At 33.8% G+C, this 20,286-nt stretch overlaps 3 protein-coding genes across 6 annotated transcripts; all 3 read right to left on the reverse strand.

The window, feature by feature from the left end:
• Positions 1–50: 50 nt before the first annotated feature.
• Positions 51–786, reverse strand: LOC107191045 (uncharacterized protein C1orf158 homolog). Its single transcript, XM_015579992.1, has 3 exons — positions 490–786; positions 221–351; positions 51–150 (listed from the first exon to the last, which is right to left on the reverse strand). Exons 1-3 carry the CDS (start codon positions 784–786, stop codon positions 51–53), a joined length of 528 nt encoding a protein of 175 aa, XP_015435478.1.
• Positions 787–2,889: 2,103 nt separating this feature from the next.
• On the reverse strand, positions 2,890–10,451 carry LOC107191132 (kinesin heavy chain). Of its 4 annotated transcripts, none has more exons than XR_001516271.1 (15): positions 9,856–10,451; positions 8,300–8,441; positions 7,979–8,152; positions 7,630–7,898; positions 7,304–7,550; positions 6,956–7,192; positions 6,542–6,888; positions 6,255–6,458; positions 6,046–6,186; positions 5,681–5,965; positions 5,413–5,598; positions 5,132–5,335; positions 4,765–5,062; positions 4,595–4,690; positions 4,210–4,239 (listed from the first exon to the last, which is right to left on the reverse strand). XR_001516271.1 is itself a non-coding variant. In XM_015580092.1 (14 exons), exons 1-14 carry the CDS (start codon positions 10,012–10,014, stop codon positions 4,163–4,165), a joined length of 2,970 nt encoding a protein of 989 aa, XP_015435578.1. In that variant the 5' UTR covers positions 10,015–10,451; the 3' UTR covers positions 2,890–4,162. The 4 variants fall into 4 exon arrangements, 2 of the variants coding, with proteins under 2 accessions (XP_015435578.1, XP_015435579.1); XR_001516270.1 differs by having other exon boundaries at positions 4,237–4,297; XM_015580092.1 differs by lacking the exon at positions 4,595–4,690 and having other exon boundaries at positions 2,890–4,239.
• Positions 10,452–14,098: 3,647 nt separating this feature from the next.
• On the reverse strand, positions 14,099–19,949 carry LOC107191066 (E3 ubiquitin-protein ligase HECW2). The gene is made up of 9 exons (XM_015580014.1): positions 19,844–19,949; positions 17,801–19,106; positions 17,260–17,541; positions 16,931–17,129; positions 16,269–16,858; positions 15,843–16,180; positions 15,427–15,627; positions 14,397–15,356; positions 14,099–14,257 (listed from the first exon to the last, which is right to left on the reverse strand). Exons 2-9 carry the CDS (start codon positions 19,064–19,066, stop codon positions 14,146–14,148), a joined length of 3,948 nt encoding a protein of 1,315 aa, XP_015435500.1. The 5' UTR covers positions 19,067–19,106; positions 19,844–19,949; the 3' UTR covers positions 14,099–14,145.
• Between the last annotated feature and the right edge of the window lie 337 nt (positions 19,950–20,286).

The raw sequence follows: 20,286 nt of genomic DNA on the forward strand, positions 1-20,286 counted from the left end.
AAATTCATTATTAATAACATTTACAGTGAAAATAAAAATTAAAAATTGATTTATTTTAAAAATTCTTCATTTATTGCATCCTTTAGTCCAAAGTTAGTTAAACTACCATAATTTCTGGTCAGATCCTGCTCTGGAATCCATTTTCGCTTTCTTCAAGTAGAAAAGATAATTTTGTAATACATATCAGTGACTAAAAAGTAGCATGAAAAGAAATATGTACTTTGCGTGATATGTTCTGATTCTAGGTCCTTTAAGATCTTTTGGTAAAATATTGTAAGACAGATCGTAAGTTGTTGTCATGTTGCTACAATATTCCTTTTTATGATCAAGTAATTTTTCTCGACTTAAACCCTTATATTAAAATCGTATACAAATATATTATGCAGATGTAGTAACAACATTTAGAAGTATTGTACCTTGAGTAGACTTCACTGTCTTTTCTGTTGTTTGCTTTAAACTACAATTTTAAGATATTAAACATTTATGTACCTCAAGATTAAGTTTGTTATCCCATTTTATAATTTGATTTTCTTTCCAAGTCGTATTAACATTAGGTTTATAATCGGAATCATATGTTGTTTTCCAATGAACAGGTTGAGGTGTATAAATTGCTCTACGTTCAAACCAATTGCCTTCTAAAGTTTTTGAAGTGTATTTATCTTCACTTGATGTTAGTGCACGATCAAGTTTGTGATCTTTCCGTGGAAATAATTTTGCTCGTAAATCTCGTAATGACAGTGTACTTTCTAAACATTTTTGCTCCAAGTTCCAATTCATTACATTCATCTTGAACTCAAAAACAATACCTTCTTCATGAATGTTTAGTGTTTCTTTTGCCCACTGAACTTACAAAATGTCCTTACATTCTCACATACATATAAAATCAATAAACAAAATTGAAGTTATCCATAGTTTGAATATTAAACAAACGCAGATTTATGTGTAACATAATTATTTTATTAAATAAATACGCTAGTCTAGGCTTAGGTGGTATCATAGTGAATAAAAATTCAATGTATTTATTTTATGTTGTTAATGCCAGCATTGTGATCTTATTCATTGATTAATAATAGTAATAAGAATAATAATAATAAATTTCCTTAAAAGTAATTCCAATTAATTATGGATAGGTGTTTGTGAATATTGTAATATATAGTACCTTGTAGCTACAGCCTCTCTAGACCCTGCGCCAAATCTACCTTTTAAGGCTAAGAAAATGTTTAGAGATACTACTTTATCCTATTCTCTGCTATTGATGAGGTAGATCTGAACTTGATCAAGGACTTCAGAATATACATGCTGTTTTAACGTGGACACAGAACATGCATTGAAAAAGAATTTATTAGTTGCACTGCATTTTTATAGTAAACCTACTTCAATACAAATAGATCTTGCTATACATCGTTTAGCTGCAATATAGATTTTCATATTGCCTGGGGGTTTTATACGAGGTGAAGCCTAATTTAATGAGCGCAAATGTAGGACGTACAATAATTTTTTTTTAACAAAGCGCAACGCAACAAAATACATCGGATAACTACATAGGTTTGTCACAATTTTCTGGTACAACGTATTTCTCGCATGTTGCAAAAACAATGAAACGAATATCTACATCTGTCAACTTATTTATTTCCTCCACATTCGCATATTTCTTACAGTTTACAAAAAAATCGGCAGCAGTTATAGATCAACCTCCTCTTTAACAGTGATCTTTGCCTTCTTATGTGAATACATGTTGACTACGATTTGTTTTTCATTACCATTTTAATCACGCTTGACGTATTATGAAAATAATAATAACTCTGAGTTTTCTGTTTTATTTTTTTTTTGTGTACATATTGAAGATTTCCCATTAAAAGGGCTTTTTTCAACAAGTGTCGGGTAGTCGGAAAAACTTTTTATATAATAATATTCGCTAACTAATTTCAAACTTTGTTGACGAAAAAAAGCTATGTACGCCGATTAAAGAAAATGCGTTTTAAGTTTAACTTAAATAAGTAACAGACTGTGGATTCGTATATTTGAATAACTATCGTCATTGTATTATTATTTTAACACAAACACGTTGGATAAACATCTTAGAATTTGTTCGTTTATCCACATTGAAAAAATCGATAATGCATTTACAATAGTTTATAAAAATAAACTGTTATTTAGTAAAGCGAAATGGCCGATGCCTGAAACTCGCAATCAAAGCAATCGGACTAGGCTGATATTTTGCTTCACGATTCAGCTGCTCAAGAAAAAAAATCGTTGAACCATGATGAAAAATTCAGCGGACACGTGTTAATACCTTACTTGCACAATAGAATGAAAAATACATTGTATGACAATATTTTGAAGATCATTAAGGCGTTAAGACGTTAATATTATAGTGTATCTTTGCGATAAATACATATATGTATTTGCAGCCTTTTACGAGTAGGCTTTACATTTTGCGTTAAGGATTGTTTTTTTCTGTTGATTTGCCAAACTAATGTAATGGGATATACGATTATATTTACATACATTTGACAAGAATATCTCAATAATAATTGCACTCATTATGCACCACGCGCTTGTCTTTGCCTATTAGCAAACACAATTTCACCCTCGATATCACAAAAGTTTACAAAACGGAAGATGACAAAAATGATCTCACGTGGAAACATGATTTCTTTTGTCGCTGTCCACCAACAACGATAGAGAGAGAGAGAGAGAGAGAGAGAGAATGAAAATGATTTATATAAAAAAAAAAATGTTAATTCTTTTTTACTTTTCTCTATGACATAAAGCATCTGAGCGTAACAAGATTCCATTGTATTGTGAATGAACAGGTATTTTGTTGCGCACAGTTTACAGAAAGCTATAAGTCTTAAATTAATAAATGTATAGAATTCTCCTGTTCTGGATAATATATCAAGTATACGTGACTTGAAAATTTCTAAGGGAATCATAAATAAAGTTGTTACAAAAAATAGATAAAAAGCACTAATTATTGATGAATATTAGGTAAGAGTTCAGTAAAAAAAAATGCACATGTATGCGTGTGTGTGTACGATGTACTTGACTACTCTGGAAAGAAAAAATGAAATACGTGTGAGCGACTTACTAGTGGCCTGCAGCAGGTTTTAGGAACTTAAGCAGACCTATGCAAGAGCTCAGAATTAGGTATACTTTTAATTATATATTTAGGTAACTTCTGAGCACAAGCTCAACATGAAGAAATGTAAACTACTTGTTTATCTAAAACAAAAGACTTTGTTCTACAGACCAAATTTCGTTGGACTGCGGGGTTTTAAATGTAGTATAGAAGCCTCTGATATAAACAAGAATAAGCGAAAATAAATTAATTTAAATTAAATGATTATACAAAGATCGATTCAATGAAAGCTAGATTGTATATAATTAATAAAAATAAACGTGAATGAAGATTGGGATGAAATTGTTCTGTCGAAAACTTTCTCTCGTAAAGCCCATTGGCTCGTAAACCTTCAGTAATCTTTAGAGTGACCGGCAAACTTAACGATCGGTTAAGCGAGTCCTCCAAGAAGGCCTGGAATTAATTTTTAGTCACGAGTTTGTCGATAGCAATGGAGAGAATTCTTACAATTACAAATACTTATAAGCCACAATCATACCTACAATGTTTCTCAAGGCCGCATGTCCGATCGTATCTCACGTTAGCGATACCTACCAAATGTTAAATAGTACGGCCTCGTTCGTTTACAATTTTTTAATGCCAATAACAGATTTAATAAAAAAAACTACTAAAGACAAGTCGATCAAAACATATTTTTGACGAATAGCAAGAATTTACTTCTTATCTAACGATAAGTGGAATTTACTTTGTCTTTTCTTTTTTGATGATATTTATATCAGAAACGGGACACATAGTGGTACAAAAATTCCGATACGAATAAGCGAAATACTTTCTACGAGAGGCCTTTGCGTGTTTATTTGATAGACATTCACCTTTATTTGTCGTGCATGACATTAAATTAAATAATTTATAAAAATTAACTATGTACAAGTCGATGGGACATGCAGCGCTAATTTCATAACTTAATGCACATATTTGAATATACCTAAGTACATGCTTGTTTCGAGACAAATAAAAAGAACTGGCGGTGCTCCTTGCGGATATATTACGTCTATTGCCCTTACTATATAATCGTAACATTTATGTGTATCCACTACAAATCAGAGTCTCCGGAACTCTTTTCTTTTCATCGATGAAAACTTTCTTGCATACGTTTTCTGTAAAAGTGAAGGGTTTGGCATTATGCTCACGATCACTGTACGTTGTTACCCATATCTAAATAGAAACATGAAGACAAAAATAAACAAATATCAAAATTCCACCAGCAAAAACATTGATTAACTAAAACTTAATTTGCCTTGTTTAATAAATAACACCATCCATATGTCCATTTACTTAGAAAAAAAGAATGTAACTAACAAATTGTCGCAAGGTTTGTTCGTTTTTTAATAACAATCATGCCTCCAGGTATTTTTTCTATAAAACTGTATGAATTTATTAATGACTATTATCGCGCATCGTATTAGTTGAACCGATGGGCGAAAGATTAAACATATCAAACGACCCACTTACTCTAAAATGTAGAGCGTCCCGGACCGTTTCCTTTCGTACAAAATCGAACAAACCCACGATTTCACAATCACAATGTAGATGTTTAATTATTTGTATCTAAAAAAAAAAGAGAGAGAAAGATTCGATATATAAATTTTACACGATCAAGTGTATTTGAGCTCTTTACTTACCACGGTTTCCTGTTCTAATAACGTTAACGTTGCTTAAGTTGTGATGTTGACCGGCCCTGATCGGTTTAGCAATCTGTGCGCTAGGTCCGCGACGAGCCAAACTTTTCTGTCTGACAGCTTCCTTGATTCTATCTACCTCGAACTGGTAGCGTTTACGGTCTCGCATCGCGCCCTCCTTGGCGTCTCGCAATGCCGTTTCAAGGGCTTTCACTCGTTCCATCGTAGCTCGCAGTCTCTTTTCAAGCTTCGGTAATTCGCAGCGAAGGTCAGCGTTATCCCTAACAAGTTGCTTGTGGACCTACGAGAAGCACAAATTTCACATTGAGTTTATTCAAAACAAAAAAAAATCAAAATTTATACCAAGTACCTTTGTAAGTTGATCCAAATTATTCTCGAGGAATGAAATCTTCTGTTTCTGCGTAAGCGTTCCAACGTCGTCTTCGTTATCCTCAGAGTTCATAGTCTTCTTTATTCTAGTCTGTAGATCCTGGACGAATAATTTACGCAAATTGTGTAATGTTTGAAGTTCTTTGGCTACCGTTTCTTCCAGACTCTTGAGATCCTTTCTGGCCTGTATTGAATGAGGTAGTAATTGAGACATATTTTTTTAACTATACGAATATATATTAGAATCGCATTTATACACACTTGTTCACGGCGTTCATTAAGCAAGATTAGTTCTTGCAGTTTCACCGACTTGTTCGCTTCTTCCTGCTTTAATCGTTCGTAGTCAGCTTGCATTTGTTGATGGGCTAACGTGAATTTCTGATTCAAATCTTTGAGCTCGCTGATTAAGTCTTGCTTTTCAGAAAGTTCGTCTCTAAGCGCAGCAACCTGTAATAGTATTAAATTTTTGGTATAATACGATATTGAGAACAAGTAATTACATGTTGGAATATAGCCATAATAATTTTACCTGTTTCTGATGAGCGTCTCGCAACTGATCCATTTGTTCTTCCAATGCCACTCTCATCTTCGTCGCCGCTTCTTTTTCTTCCGCTTTTTCTTTATTCGTAACTGCTTGTACCTGCTCCGCAGCCTTCAGCTTAGCACACTCTTCGCGTAAAGCATCGACATCCTCTTCCAAAGTACGTTTACGTGCATCTGCTACCTTCATCGATTCCGTTAATGTCTGCATACGAGCCTCGTGTTGCGAGATGAGTAGACGACATTCGGCCAAGTCTTTTTCATATTCAGCAACCTAACATATACACACGAATGAACATCACAGTGTGCGAATTGAACATAACGAATTAAAAGAATACGAAATTGAACGCTTACTTTCTTGTTACAGTCTACTTGGAAACTTTCTAATCCTTGGCAACGTTGTACCAAATTCTTCACCTCTGATTTCATTTTGCTAATGAAAAGTCTCGCCACTGTGAATTCCTCTTCAAGTTTACCATTGCTTTCCGGCGCAACCTACGAAATATGTAAGTATTTACATTTTTCAACTTCTGCATTGTAAATATTTCGAATGATTCACTTACCTTCAGGTTCTCGTCGCCGCCAATAGCAACTCCAATTTCACCCAAATCTTTTAAGAAGTTGGCTAACATTTCTGCGATACGTTTTCGCTGATGCGCGGACATATCTCGCAATTGCTGTAATTCTGACGTAGTAGTGTTCAATGCTACTTCTTTCGTTAATAATTCTTCCGTTAAAGCTTCCTGTTCTTTGTTTTTCATTTCAACCTGTGAATAAAATAAATCTCTCTTTTAAATTCTATTCTCATGTTTTTCACCATACAGTATATTACTTCTTCTAACGAAAATACCTCCTGAGATTTCTGATCGTAATTAACTGCCAGTTCTTCGAGTGCTTGTAGAACTTCTTTAACTTCTTCTTTAGCACTTTCATTCTCGTGTTGTATTCGATTCATTTCTTGTTGAAGTTGTTCGTAGTCCCGCCTTGCACTAGCAATCAATTCTTCTTGTTCGTCCATTTGTTCTTTTAGTTTCTCGACATACTGCGATTGCTGGTTAATTTCCTCATCCTTATCGTCCAGTTGTTGATACAGTCTTTCGCGTTCTTCTTCCAGTTTCTGTCGTTCTTCGTTGGACAAGGAACCAGCCATCAGGCTGCCACCAGGTGTAGCTGGCATTGGGCCATCGTCAATTTTACCTAAGAAATATTAGTTTTAGTACAGGCCAGTACTTAACTATTGTTATAAATAGAATCGTACAATTACCTTCAATGGACACATTAATTGGTGTTGTAACATCTGGTGCTTCAACCAAATTGACTTGTTCTTCTATTTTAACGGTTTCACCCTGACGCCAACGTGATAGTTCAGCTTCCAATTTTTCAACTTTTCCTTTGAATCTAGCTGCCTTTTCTTTTTCTCTCTCGTAACGACGTTTCCATTCTTCAGCGGTCAATTCCTCATTAACGCATACAACATTCTTAATAGTCTTAGCACGTTTACCTAAAAATATGAGTACATTGGTGTTTTGTTGACTTTTTGTGCTGTCTGTGAATGTGATATTCTAGAACTTTATTGGTAAATGAAACATTATAGACTACTGAATAACGTTACCAAAATCTAAGGTAGATTTTGTTTCGGATTCGTTAAAGCTAGCTGGTGAGCAGCAAATGATAATTGTAGTTCTAGCATTGCCCCCAAGAGATTCTTGTAAAATTCGAGTTAACTTTGAATCACGATAAGGAATGTGAGTTTTGTTGCCATCGGCTAAAGCTGAAATTACGTTGCCAAGCGCTGATAGCGATTTATTAATATTTTTCGCTTCATCGAGCACGGTGCCTTCTGCTCCAGTTTTAGAGACCTGAAGTGGTATACAAACATGAAACTTGTGCGTAACATTAAGAAGCAAAAATTCGATAAGAATTTAATGTATAGCCAACCTTTTCTGAACCAGCCAAGTCAACAAGGTATAACTTTCCGGAAAGCTTTTTTTGATTTTCTAAATTTTCTTGTTTAACGTTTATCAAGAACACAGAATGAGAACGCGAACTGTGCTCATTCATATTAGTCACAGCAATATGCCTATTCGATTTTCCTTCCTCTATAACTTCGAACACTTCTTCGGGACTAGATACAAAGCGCTCTGTCGCTCCTTTCACGAATGGAACTCGGTTTTTGTCTTCATGTACACTTAAATTCACTTTAGACACTGCAAATATAAAAAGAAAAATAGTAAATGAAACGGTGAGTATCCAATATAAAGTGTATTTCATGTAATGAGATTCTTACCATCAAGAAGATCTCTGATTTTATCCATATAGATTTCAAAATATGATACCTTGATATGAAATTCCAAATTTTCTTCCATACCATAAATATGATTGAAAATGTCGTTAACAATTCTGGGAATAATACCCTGTTTATTTGGATCTCCAATAACACCTTCCATTGTGTGCGTTTTCCCTATTTAAATATAAATACATGTATATCTATATAAGTAATAGCTTGTTAGATATTTTTACTACAATATCTTACTAAGCCACTGATTAATTCAGAAGAATTTATTTGACTCTCACAGTTTTACACTTTATCACTCAGATTTTTACATACCTGAAGATGTTTGACCATATGCAAAAATAGTGCCATTGTATCCTGCCAACACATCTGTGACAATTGATCTAGCTGCTTCATTGTATACTTTGTCTTGAGTAGCATTTGGTTTAAATACTTTGTCAAAAAGATATACTTTTCCCTAAAAAAATATTATAATGTTACATTAGAAAACACATTTAATATTATACAATATTAGTGATAAGAGTTACAAATGCAATGAGACCTGTTTATGTAAATTGAACGCATTACTCTAATAAATTGTTTTTAATCAGTATTAATTGAATGAATTTTATATGAATTGCATTGAATTTTCATGATACAAAAAATAAAGATAATTGATGATATTATACACATCTCTCTTAAAATTTAACTCAAAATATACAAACAAGGATTACTTAGTGAATTGTTTAAGATTTTATATTGCAAAGGAGTAGCTATGTGAAAATTGAAAGTTACAGAGAATATAGTAGATTACTTTGATTTCTCAGATAACACTTTGACTATTGCTTTTATACCTCTTGCAGGTAAGAGGAAGAATATTGGAAAAAGGAGAACCATTGAACTCAATAAAGCTTTGTTTCATGAGCCTCTTGGAACAATAGCAATATCTTTTTCAAGCATCAAGAAGGGTCAAAAAGCCTCCATAGCAAACAATATATTCATAGAAAGATAATGTATTTAGAATTGATATCTATGATACTTTTAACTTTTATGTATAAATAAGAAACTCCATAACACTAATTATTATTACAAGGTCATACTAAAATGGAAAATTTATAAAAATACATTCATACTTTGCGTAGTATTTAAAAAAATATAAAACTGAAAAGGAATTATGGTTCATTATCAGTTCAAAAGTGCTAATCATACAAATCATTTGATAATAATCTCTTTGTAATTTATCTATGTTTTTTCATAGAACATGAACTAACTTATATTTTAACAGTGCTGATAAAACATATAATACAAAGGTGCTGAACAAAATATATCGATGTGTCCTTTTTTTCTGAGTATATGTATAATTAAAAACTAATAAGTTATCAATATAAGGTACTAAAAAAGTCTGAGTCCTAATTGTAACAAATTTACCGATTACAGTAAAGACTAACGAATGAAAAGTTAATCAAACGATTGTCTCTTAAATCAAGATACATATTTAATCAAACAAAATTTTGCATTCAATGACTATTTCAAAGGAGAAAAAGCTCTATCGTTTTCAATGTTCGGGCGTGTATCCATTTCGAAGTGAGGTTTCAATTAACATGTTCAAATAACGTTGCGTCAATATAAGAAAATAGTTTACAAGAACGTGGAACAACGGAGTCGGATTGAGATCGATTCCGCCACAAATAACAAATGTGAATCATCGGGCGTCTCACATGGAAAGCTTTTCATCGACATTAAGAGCATGGCATACGACCCGTGGATCTTACACCACGGATAAGAGGACCTAGAGCAGCTGTCAGCTGTGCACGGTGACATCACACGTAAGCTGAACGGTTGGTTAACGAGCAGGATAACTGAAAAATCAAAATGACGTGTATGAAACGTACCCCGATGGAGATGCAATTTTCCTCGCCGCCGGAGGGAAATTTCACGATGAACTTAGAGCCAGCCTTTTCCTCGGAGTCGTTCAAAGGTCGAAACCTGCAGACTACCTTAATACTGTCCTCCGCGGCGATCTCACGCTCCCTTGGCGTCTCCATTGCCATATTTCGGTAGCCCGGATTCGTGACACGAGTTCGTTAATTCTTCTAGTTAGCCACACTTAAGAATGATTTCCAATCTCTTGTAGGGTACATAGGCGACGGGATGGTCTCGTGAACTGCATGAAGAACCACTACCGTCTCTCTGTCACAAACCACAGCCCGTTTCTGAGCAGCAAAGATGGCTGCCGTTACTCGATAAGTTTGCGGCTCGGCTGATTTGCCTGTGCAAAGGTGAGAATCGGCAACCGTACTTGCTCGCGGACCGGACAAGAAACATGGACGATGGTTTGCACGCGACGGTTTTACTTTCTAATGCATTACTACTATATAGACCATGGTCCGGTATCAGAGGTATTTGATTATAACTTGCTTTTCTAAAAAGCAATCGATGAGAGAGCCTAGACTCTAGACTGTCTAGACAAAGTTTAACGCAAACGCAACCAAGCAAATGTGCGCGCGCGCCCGCCGAGTCGCTGCCCGACCGTTGCCTACCGTGCACGTCTCGATTCGCTTGCTTGCGCACTCGATACACCATTGTCGGCGGATGTTATACGTTGTCAGGGCTCTAACACGCGTGGGTGTCGTTTCTTATTCTACTTTCTTGCGAATTACCTTTTTTGTAAAAAGTCATTTAATGGGCTATTTAATAGTAAGTACTGGTTGCACTGATATGTTTACTAACCTCTTCTTACTATAATTCTAATCAGAGATTTAATGCTGGTATTGTTTCGCTTTCAGTATTACTTTTCAGAAACTCAAAAACCGTATTATTTTAGTGAAGTCATCTCGGCACCTAAATGGTCCCGAAACCGATATAATCACCGGTATCCTTTCGGTTTTCACCTATCCAATTTTTCTAAACTCTATACATTATGACTCACAGTTGTATACAAAGTTTATAAATATGTACTGACTGTACTGACGATATTAAATATAAACTACATGACTACAGAGAGCTATGAAATGAAATAAATTATCCTAAAAACATTTATTGTTTTCGAATACAAATACCGCTAAAACTTAATTTTCAAGTTCACTACTAGAGGGCTATTCATGTCTATGGTAGAGATTTTTACACTTTTGTGAAAATAATTTAAATTGAAAACGACCTTTGAATATCTTCATTCAAGCATTTAGATTAAACGGTGTATGTATATAACCGATAAATATTTTTCTATTGGTGATATGTTTAAAGTTGCATAAAAGGTGATATGTATAATGTCACTATTACGATTTGAAAGTTTACATTCTTCAAAAAGAAAAGATTTATTGACCTTTCATTCAAATCGATGTACAAGTACAGTAAAAATTACTTTATAATGGATTTATCATTGTCACATTATGATTTGTAATTATAAAATTTGTTTATTCATGTACGTTCTAGTTGGTCGTTTTTCATTATTTTTGTACTTTCACCCTCTGTCATGACCTTTGTAACCCGTTTATTGATTTTGCAGATTTTGCACTATGCGTGTGTAGGGTTCAATATTAGGCATTTCTAAATATATAATTTTTCAGGAAATTAATGCTTTTAACACTTCTTATCTTTTTGATATACATACATATATCTGTAATGTGTACAGAGAATATTAAATATGGATATGAGTATAAGATTAATGTAGATGTTGCAATTAAATAGTACTAAAGGAAATTCAGTTCATATTGGAGTTAGGGTTAAGTTAATGATAAACTATCAAAGTATTTGGTCACATACCACCTCTAATATACATGTATTTGAAATTTTCCTCATTGTCTTATTTCGCTTCCGACCATAATATGACCTTGACCATTACAATCATTTTCATATTTCGAAATTTAATTCAAATATGGACAACTAATATTGATCTTTATATTACTTGTAGAACGTAATGTAACTTTGTTCGTCCTTACAACATTCATTTCTGTACAAAATTCTAAACTCTAATAGTAGTAATACCAATAGTAATAGTACCACGAGCGAAACTGCTATGAAGTTGATCGATACTGACTCATTCACGATTTCAGAGTTTACATGAAATTTACACATTTCTTCTGACAATAAAAAATATAAAAAAATAATGTAGAATAATTTACATAATATACATAAAAATTAACTCTTAATTTTTAATGTAATGCCCACTTTAAAGTAGCAAAGCGTAAACGTATAATTGTTTTTTTTCAGTACGTATTATTAGAAGATTGTATAACATAGTACGATTAAAATGAACTTTCCGGAAGTCTTCTATTATTGATTTAAATCTGCTAGAGTACTTTTTTCTGTACGGAAATCCTATTAACCCATTAGTTTGGGAAACAAATTATTTTAATTTGGCGAGTGAAAGTAAAAAACAACAATATTTAATGTAACATAACAAAAGAGGCACATTTTATTTTCTTTAACAATAAAGTAAAGAATGCTCTCACACAGTCATAGTTCATTATAAATGTGTTATCTAGGAATAACATGCCTGTAACATTGTACAGTACAGACTAAATTCTACCATTTTGCTATGCTACATGACTAGTTTACAGACAATATAAAGTGCAACTTATCTTCAACAATCACATAACATTAGTTTTCTATTTAATAAATAGTATTACTATCACCACTATTTTATTAAGTTCATTATTGTAATTTAACGACATCATTATCGTTATCGTCATTAAAGATCAAAAAGATCGCAAATTGAAATATTAATAAGTAAAAATTGTGTATTATGAATGCCAATAATTATGTACATTCAATAATTTAATGCACTTTGTCATTATTCAGTATAATTTTGGTATAATTCAGTTAATATAAACAAAGTGACATTACTATTGTTTTTTATACACTGTCAGAAATCAGTAAATATTTTAAATTTCATGCATGTTTTCGTCTTTACGAATAGGGAACGACTAAACCGTTAAGAGATAAAATTTTTTCAAGCTGCAGAAGCAAGATTAAAGTTTGAGAGGTAGAGTAATTCTTGAAGCATAAGAGCATCTACATGTCCATCAATTCTTCAAGTAACGACATTACAATATTTCGTTACTATATTTCTGTTATAATAATTGGTTGAAAGAACTGCATTCAAATAATTTTTTTAAATGCTCTATACATCAAATATAATTCTACAGTGCTCACATTAATATTAAACGCGAAATCAATAATTGAACAATAATTATTATTACTTTCATTGACATATTTTTCGTTTGCTAATTATACTTTCGTTGTGTATTCATTGACGGTTTTTTTGGACAATTTATAAATATTTAATTCAACTTTACTGGGTCCAAATGTAAATTATATGACACACAAACAATGGACAAATGTTTTTAAAATTGACCATATCTTATATACAAGATATTTTTAAATGTGCAGTACGAATTTCTTATATCATTAACATTTTTCCTATTTTCTTGGGTGACATCTTAAACTGATTACGACAATGTTAAGTAAATTGACATGGAATGTCTAAAAATATAAGAAAAATAGCTGCAAATTTAGTATTTAAGAATAAAGACTAGAAGTGATCATTGTACCTATAAACTAAATACACCACTGAATAAATTACTAATATAGCTGCACTGTATACTTTTCGCGAAATGCAACGTTCGTTTTCCAATTTCAGACAAAAATTGTTAAGAGTGTTTTTGTAAACCGTGGAAAAAAGAACATTTTGTATAAATCACGCTAAATGTGTTACCGGTATCGTGTCTCGATTCGAAATTGAGTTTTATCCATTACTATGTCTATATTGATTTTTCAATAAACTTTGTAACCATAAAAATTTGAACAAAAATTAATTGTATATATTCATATCGAAATCTTTTGCAGTAATGTATTAAATCTCTTATTTTTATACAAGACATAGAGCGCGCGAAACATCGTTCAGATTCAATATAAATAGATTACAGCAACATGTATACAATATTTAAAATTTTCAAAATATGCGCAACCGTTTGCTTCTTTTCCGATAGATATTTACATTTTAATACAGTTTTGATTGTAGTCATCTTAAAAATCCAATTGCGAGTTTTTGAATAGTAGAATATATCACTAATATACCTTTAAATCCGCAAAAATGCTTCATTCGATTTAAACAAGATAATGCACAAAGTTCCTGTTGCATTGCCACATATATCTGCTGTAATCAAGATAAACAATTTACTTTATTCTATTCCAAACGTATTCGTCTCTTCTACGGCCAGTAGAAGCTTCTCATACAAAATTTCAGGTGTAGGATATGGCGGAAGATCCAAGCGATTAAAGCATGTATGTGCTCTAAAAAATATCACAGTTAAAAAACTATATTATCTAATAAATACTACGATTTCCAATGAATAATAAATAGGAATATATTACAAAAATTATAATTAACTTAGTATTTAGTGTACTATTATTAAAACAAAAACTTATATACCTTGGTAAACTATTTGGCTTTCCCCATTTTTCAATGCAAAATTTCCGTGGTCCAGTGGACCCACGCAACGCTGCAAATCCTTCATATGGAATGCTTGATGTTCCCGTGACAAACTGTAATAACCTTAATCTTTGTTCGTTTGTAAATCGACTGATACTGCTCCAAAACCATTCCACGACGGGATGGGCGTCATGATAACCACTCCTATATTCTGTATGCGTTCTCCAATCATTCAGATCAATTTCAGCCGCTCCTGCTATTACCAATTCCAGCTCACGTGCATCAAAGACTGATACTAATCGTGGATCTACAACTTCGTAAAATCCACGAACTAAGGACTCCGTTTGTTCTGCAACACCACGCTCGAGTCTCCAGCGCACAACTCTCTCCAAGTATTCCTTTTTATTTTTTTCGGTGACAGCAATATTTCTACCTCCTGGTTTTAATTCACGTTCAGCTACTCGCCCTAGTAGTTCCTCTGTCACCGAAAAAGTTAATTCCAATGGCTCTATACTGATATCTTTCTCTTTAATCCACATCAAACTCTGATGAAATTCTTGGTCTAAACTTTCCAAGTCGCTTAAACTTGCTGGTATTCTTAAGAGAGCCTTATAAAAAGGTCTCGTGAAGAAGGCATCAAGCAGATACTGATGAACCAAGGCGAGACCTAAAACTCTGCCAGAGAATCTAAACCAATCATGGTAATTGTCTACAAAAGCTGACATTGGGGACACTTGCACAGTATACGTATCATTGGCAGAATATTCAAACAATCCATAGTAAGGATTAAAAAGCTCACGAGACAGATGAAAGAAAAATTCACGGGATGGTCCGCCGTAGTCTAAACCTTCTTCGTGGTCGAACATAACTACCAGCTTGCCTTTCTGTAAATCTTTCTTTGAAGCACCCATGATGCGTGTAAAAGCGTCTTCCAAAAGATGCTCTCTCCTAATATGTAATCTGAACAAAAGAAAGTATTAGTCTAAAGAAAGTATAAGTACAAATAAACGTAACATTAATGTAAACTTACTTTAGCTTTCCTGGACCTTGCCCATATCCTTTACTTTCTAGCTTCCTGTAAAACGTTCTAAGTTTAGCTTCAAAATCTCTTCTGTGTGGAGCTGGAGCTCTAGCAGAAGCTCTGGTTAAGCCAGGTGAAGCATGCGGACTACCTAGTGGAGATCTGACCACGTTCCCAGGTACGTATGACATAATTTCTTGTTCGAATAAGCTGCAATAATGAATCGAAGTTAATAATTAAATTTGTATTATTGTTTTTATTATTAAAAACAACTATACCGGAGAGCAGCATTACAGACATCATAAAGTCGAACATTTTTTACCACAATATTTTACTTATAGCGTTCCTGCACTATCTTTTAATTTATGGTTAGCTTACTTGACCTAGCGATGCCTACAGTGCAGACTCCGTTATATATTTTATACCTTAATAATAATGCCAGAGGTACGTCATGACCTAATCGTTGTAAAGCAGCAGTGCCTTCAATTCGTATAGTATTTACTTTCTCCCTGAGTACGATATTCTGTCCCAGTACCGAATGTCTTTCCTTCAAAATATCCATTATATTCGGTTGACGCAAAAAGGCAACAACTTTATCATTATAAGCTACAGGTATATCGGGTGTTGTCGTAACAGCCGATTGCTGTGGTCTTGGCGGTGGTACAGGTGCTTCATCTAATAACGTACGTGCATGTGCTGCTTCAGTAGGCAATCGTGGATCAATGAAAGATGTAGCTTTTCTAGCATGACAAATGAAGAATTTCTGAAATTACATATGACTTTTTTTTAAACAATATTCCACTATTAAAAGTTATTTTGAACATAACTAATTTCAACCTGAATATATTTACTTTGCCTGTTCTATCAAGCTTTGATTCGTAGCCTCTTGGAAGCTCCTTATTCGGATCGGCAAAGACATTTATTAAAGCGACCAAATCCCTATTATGCTCGTATCTCGGAAACGCTGATGTATCCCGTCTGATTCTATTAATCATGTGTTTTAGGCTGGGATTACGATTATACACTTCTAATGCTTCTGCATTAGTGTGTAATTCTGTAAAGAAGTCCGGTCTTGTTAAGAATAATACTGGAGGACTCGTGTTAACATCGAACGGTTCGGATTCGTTTCTTTCAGCTTGTTCAGGCAGTCGTTCAGGCAGTCGTTCAGGCAGTCGTTCAGGCAGTCGTTCAGGTGCTCGTTCAGTATACTCTAAGTTACTTCCATTTCCATGCTGACATGGAACGGTGGTCTGCTCACGATCAATATTGTCAGGTCGAGAAATGGTCCGACGTACACTCTGATAACGCCTGTCCAATTGCTGCCTTCTAAGATCGCAACCAGTGTTTCGTGTTGTTAAACTGGGCCTCTGCCAAGTCGTAGTTCGGTTAACGTGATCTATGTAGAATACCCGCCCGTGGCTATCGATTCTTGCTTCCCAGCCTGTAATAGGAATATACTAAATAAATGTCTTTGACAAAAGAATTTGAAAAAAATACGTATCTAGTATCTTACACGGAGGTAGGAGTTCGTCCGAGGGAAATGATACACTTGATGTTTGGCACATCGGTAATGGACGCAATGGCTTTGGGCGATGCGTAGGCGTTGGTGGACATTCCAAATGATTCGTTACCCCGGTTTCTGGTCTTTCCAGCGGTCTATGCGCCCTCGGTGAACTTAATAATGCTATACTTTTCGTAACGGCTGTCCGTGACTGAAATATTACAAGAAACAATTCAGTAACTGAACAGCTTACGCAAAAATCATAATTGTGAAAAAAAATACATGAAAAGTGTTGTGAAAAGCATCAACATGCGTATACAAAAAAAAAGGTTTAAAATTACCTTTGAATTAGAAGCTTCATCAACATCTACAATTTCAAATCCAAAACAATCTTCGGGGTGCAAGGGTGCTGGGTATTTTTGAAGATACCGTTTAGGTAATTCTGGTGGGCCAGCATTACTTCTGTGTAAAAGTTTGTGCGTTGTCCGTGGTGGAAGTGGTGGAGGACTTGGATATAATGTTTCGTACAAACGTTCAGGTGATGAGAAGCCTCCTGTACTTCGCCATAATTGATAATATTCCACACCTTCTTTTGTTACAACACCATTTGTGTCACATGGCCTCTATAGGGAAATATCTTGTATGAATACTAGTTTTGAAGACAATATGTACATATAATTGTCTGGGAACTATTGTAACTACATTTTAATTTATTAACTCGAAGGAGTGTAATACTAGTCTGTTTAAAATTTTAAAATAAAGATTACATTGTACATGCATATGTGCAAAAAAATCATGTATCTGCAGTAAAATAACATGCAGAATTGTTCGTTGCTATATATAATTAGTATGTTATGAAGTTTAACTGAAACGGAATTATACCTTTTTGGTCCCATTATGACCTAGAACTGCCTGCTGTGATTCTGTATCAGAATTACTTCCGTCGCTGCTATTCGAAGAACGATGTGGTTCTACATCTAGACCTTGAGTCTCGTCTAAACGTATTTGTCTGGTAGAGGATGGTTCTAAAAGTGCCACAGCATTCTCTTCCAGTTCAGTTTGTTGAGCACTGGCAGTTACATGTAAATTTTCTAAAATTGGCAGTTTGAATGGTTTTCTTGTAAGATTATTACAATGTACTAAGTCTGCCAAAGTATTTTGAGGTTTTGGCACACTTTTAGATACATGGGAATACGAACTACCAGCTTCATTTAAGCGGCTTAAATTTTCACTTGTACTCTTATTATTATTCTCTGATAAACTTAACGGTTTGTGTGCATTTACAATATTATTACTGTGTGCTTCATTTGTTGATGTGCTCTGAAACTGCATACGATCATTTGAAGTACACGAAGCTAGGCTTTCCAAGGGTAAACTATAATCTTTTAAACTGGAACCCCTACTATTTTCACTGTACACATTGTCATCATTATCATTATGTTGTTCTCTTGCATTCTGTTCGTATTGAGATTCTGTACTACTAGATTGTACATCCCTGCTAAAAAACTGTTTCTTTCTTATCATATTTCTGGAGGATAAAGGTAACTGCTCTGAAGTACTTGCTATGTTTTCAATATTGTTTTCGATGCTAGCCAGAAAACACTTCTTTCTTGTTAAATTCTTATGAGACAATGAGGTAAGCCTTTGACTTGAGTTCTGTGTGACTTCATTATTAAATTTACTTGAAATGTTGCTACTATCTTCACTTGTACCAACTGGGTGTGATGTTGATGTTGATGTTGCAGAAACAGCAGATTTCAAATTCACATTTTCTTCATTACATTTTGATGTAGAACAAGGATTTGGTTCTTCAAAGGAGCTTAATGTGTTAGCATCATCTGTGTCGTTTACTCCTTTCTGTTCACAAGAAGATACTTCTCCTTGCTGTAAACCATTTTCAGTTGCCATGCAATTTGTATCTAATGGTACAGAAGCATTCTCATTTTGTTCTATAAAATCATTTGTAATATCAGATGTGAATGCTTCATGATTACTTCTTATAGAATTACTTTCCACATGTTTCACTGTGGTTGAAGACTCTTGATTCGTTGTGCTAACAGTTAATAACGCAACAGACTGTTCTTCAGAATCATCTCCTCCATTGTTCTTCTCAAAAGTTGTATCACTAACATTAACTTCAGATGGCATTTTTTAAACCATACTACCAATCACTTGTCTCTTTATAGTGCTGCAAATGAACATAAAATTAAAATAACATTAACATAATATGTAACTAAATTATAAAAAACCTATTTAAGCCATATTGTAAGGTATAATAAATAAACATACTGAATAGAAAGAAGTAATGAGTCATATATTCTTTACTATCCATTTTTCCTCTATAATTTCAGAAAAAATTAATGATTAAATTGATTTAAAATAAATTTGCCATAACTGTCCAAAATAATTTTAGCATCACCCATAGAATTTCTTCTCTTCGACAGTAAAAGTTTTAATGTTACAGTAAAAAAAGTGTGTCGTATGAAATTAGGTCTACATTAAACATCGTTTTTGGTTGTCCAAATGCAGCTTGCTCAATTTCTGTGGTTTTTACTTTAAACGATCATAACATACCACAGTGAATAGAAATAGTGAATTTATAAACATTTTTTTTTAAATATTTTAATTTGTTTATCACAGAAAGATATACTACGTGTATAAAATATGCAGGATGATAATTACACGGCGTGTAATATAATTATGTTCAATCTTCAAATTTCAAACACTTTAAATTCGTTGCAATGAATTTATAATACAGATCGTTCATAATATCCGCAAATCATACGGAATTCATTACGGTAAACATGTTACACTTAATCTCTGTGATACTATGATTTCGTGGAGTATAACTGTTAATGGTTTGAATTCGATACATATTAGGAACGTCAATTCGCATGGGAACGTCGAGGTGTCGGTACTATTTACCTGCTATGTTACATCTTTTTGAATATCTTAACCGAAAATCCCCGGTAAAGACATTTTACATTACATTTACATATTCACTTGCTGGCTCACTCAACTCACTCATTACACGGATACATCAAAGAACGCGTTCTTTTGACAGAAAGATATAGCAGACTCTATCTGGTAACTTTTCATGCGGTCGCTTGTTCCGGTTTTTCGTGTGCAGCAAATCGTGAGCATCTTATTGGCTGTCCACTAAGAATTGGATAGAGTAGTGACGTCAAATCTACTGCTTACGGCCGGGGGAGGGGGGTATAACTAGGTTCCTTTTTTCTATACGCTTATGGTATTCATATATATTTAATGATAGGTGTGTATGGTGTGTAAGGAGTCAATATAATTTCATAGTTGTTTAACCCACTTTGATTATCTCAGTATTAATAACCGACATGGGAGTTCTCTCT

Source organism: Dufourea novaeangliae, unplaced genomic scaffold (genome assembly GCF_001272555.1).
Source record: "Dufourea novaeangliae isolate 0120121106 unplaced genomic scaffold, ASM127255v1 scaffold221, whole genome shotgun sequence".
Classification (NCBI taxonomy): Eukaryota; Metazoa; Arthropoda; class Insecta; order Hymenoptera; family Halictidae; genus Dufourea; species Dufourea novaeangliae.

Excerpts from the sequence above, each read along its gene's own strand:
- LOC107191045 (XM_015579992.1), bottom strand. The coding sequence starts at position 786 with ATGAATGTAATGAATTGGAACTTGGAGCAAAAATGTTTAGAAAGTACA. Across the intron at positions 352-489 it reads ATAACAAACTTAATCTTGAG|GGTTTAAGTCGAGAAAAATT; the intron begins GTACATAAATGT and ends TTTTAATATAAG. Across the intron at positions 151-220 it reads ATCAGAACATATCACGCAAA|AAAGCGAAAATGGATTCCAG; the intron begins GTACATATTTCT and ends TTCTACTTGAAG.
- LOC107191066 (XM_015580014.1), bottom strand. The coding sequence starts at position 19,066 with ATGCCATCTGAAGTTAATGTTAGTGATACAACTTTTGAGAAGAACAAT. Across the intron at positions 16,859-16,930 it reads GGACGAACTCCTACCTCCGT|GCTGGGAAGCAAGAATCGAT; the intron begins GTAAGATACTAG and ends TTCCTATTACAG. Across the intron at positions 16,181-16,268 it reads AGCTTGATAGAACAGGCAAA|AAATTCTTCATTTGTCATGC; the intron begins GTAAATATATTC and ends ATGTAATTTCAG.
- LOC107191132 (XM_015580092.1), bottom strand. The coding sequence starts at position 10,014 with ATGGCAATGGAGACGCCAAGGGAGCGTGAGATCGCCGCGGAGGACAGT. Across the intron at positions 6,187-6,254 it reads GCGGCGACGAGAACCTGAAG|GTTGCGCCGGAAAGCAATGG; the intron begins GTAAGTGAATCA and ends CATATTTCGTAG. Across the intron at positions 5,336-5,412 it reads TTAATGAACGCCGTGAACAA|GCCAGAAAGGATCTCAAGAG; the intron begins GTGTGTATAAAT and ends CATTCAATACAG.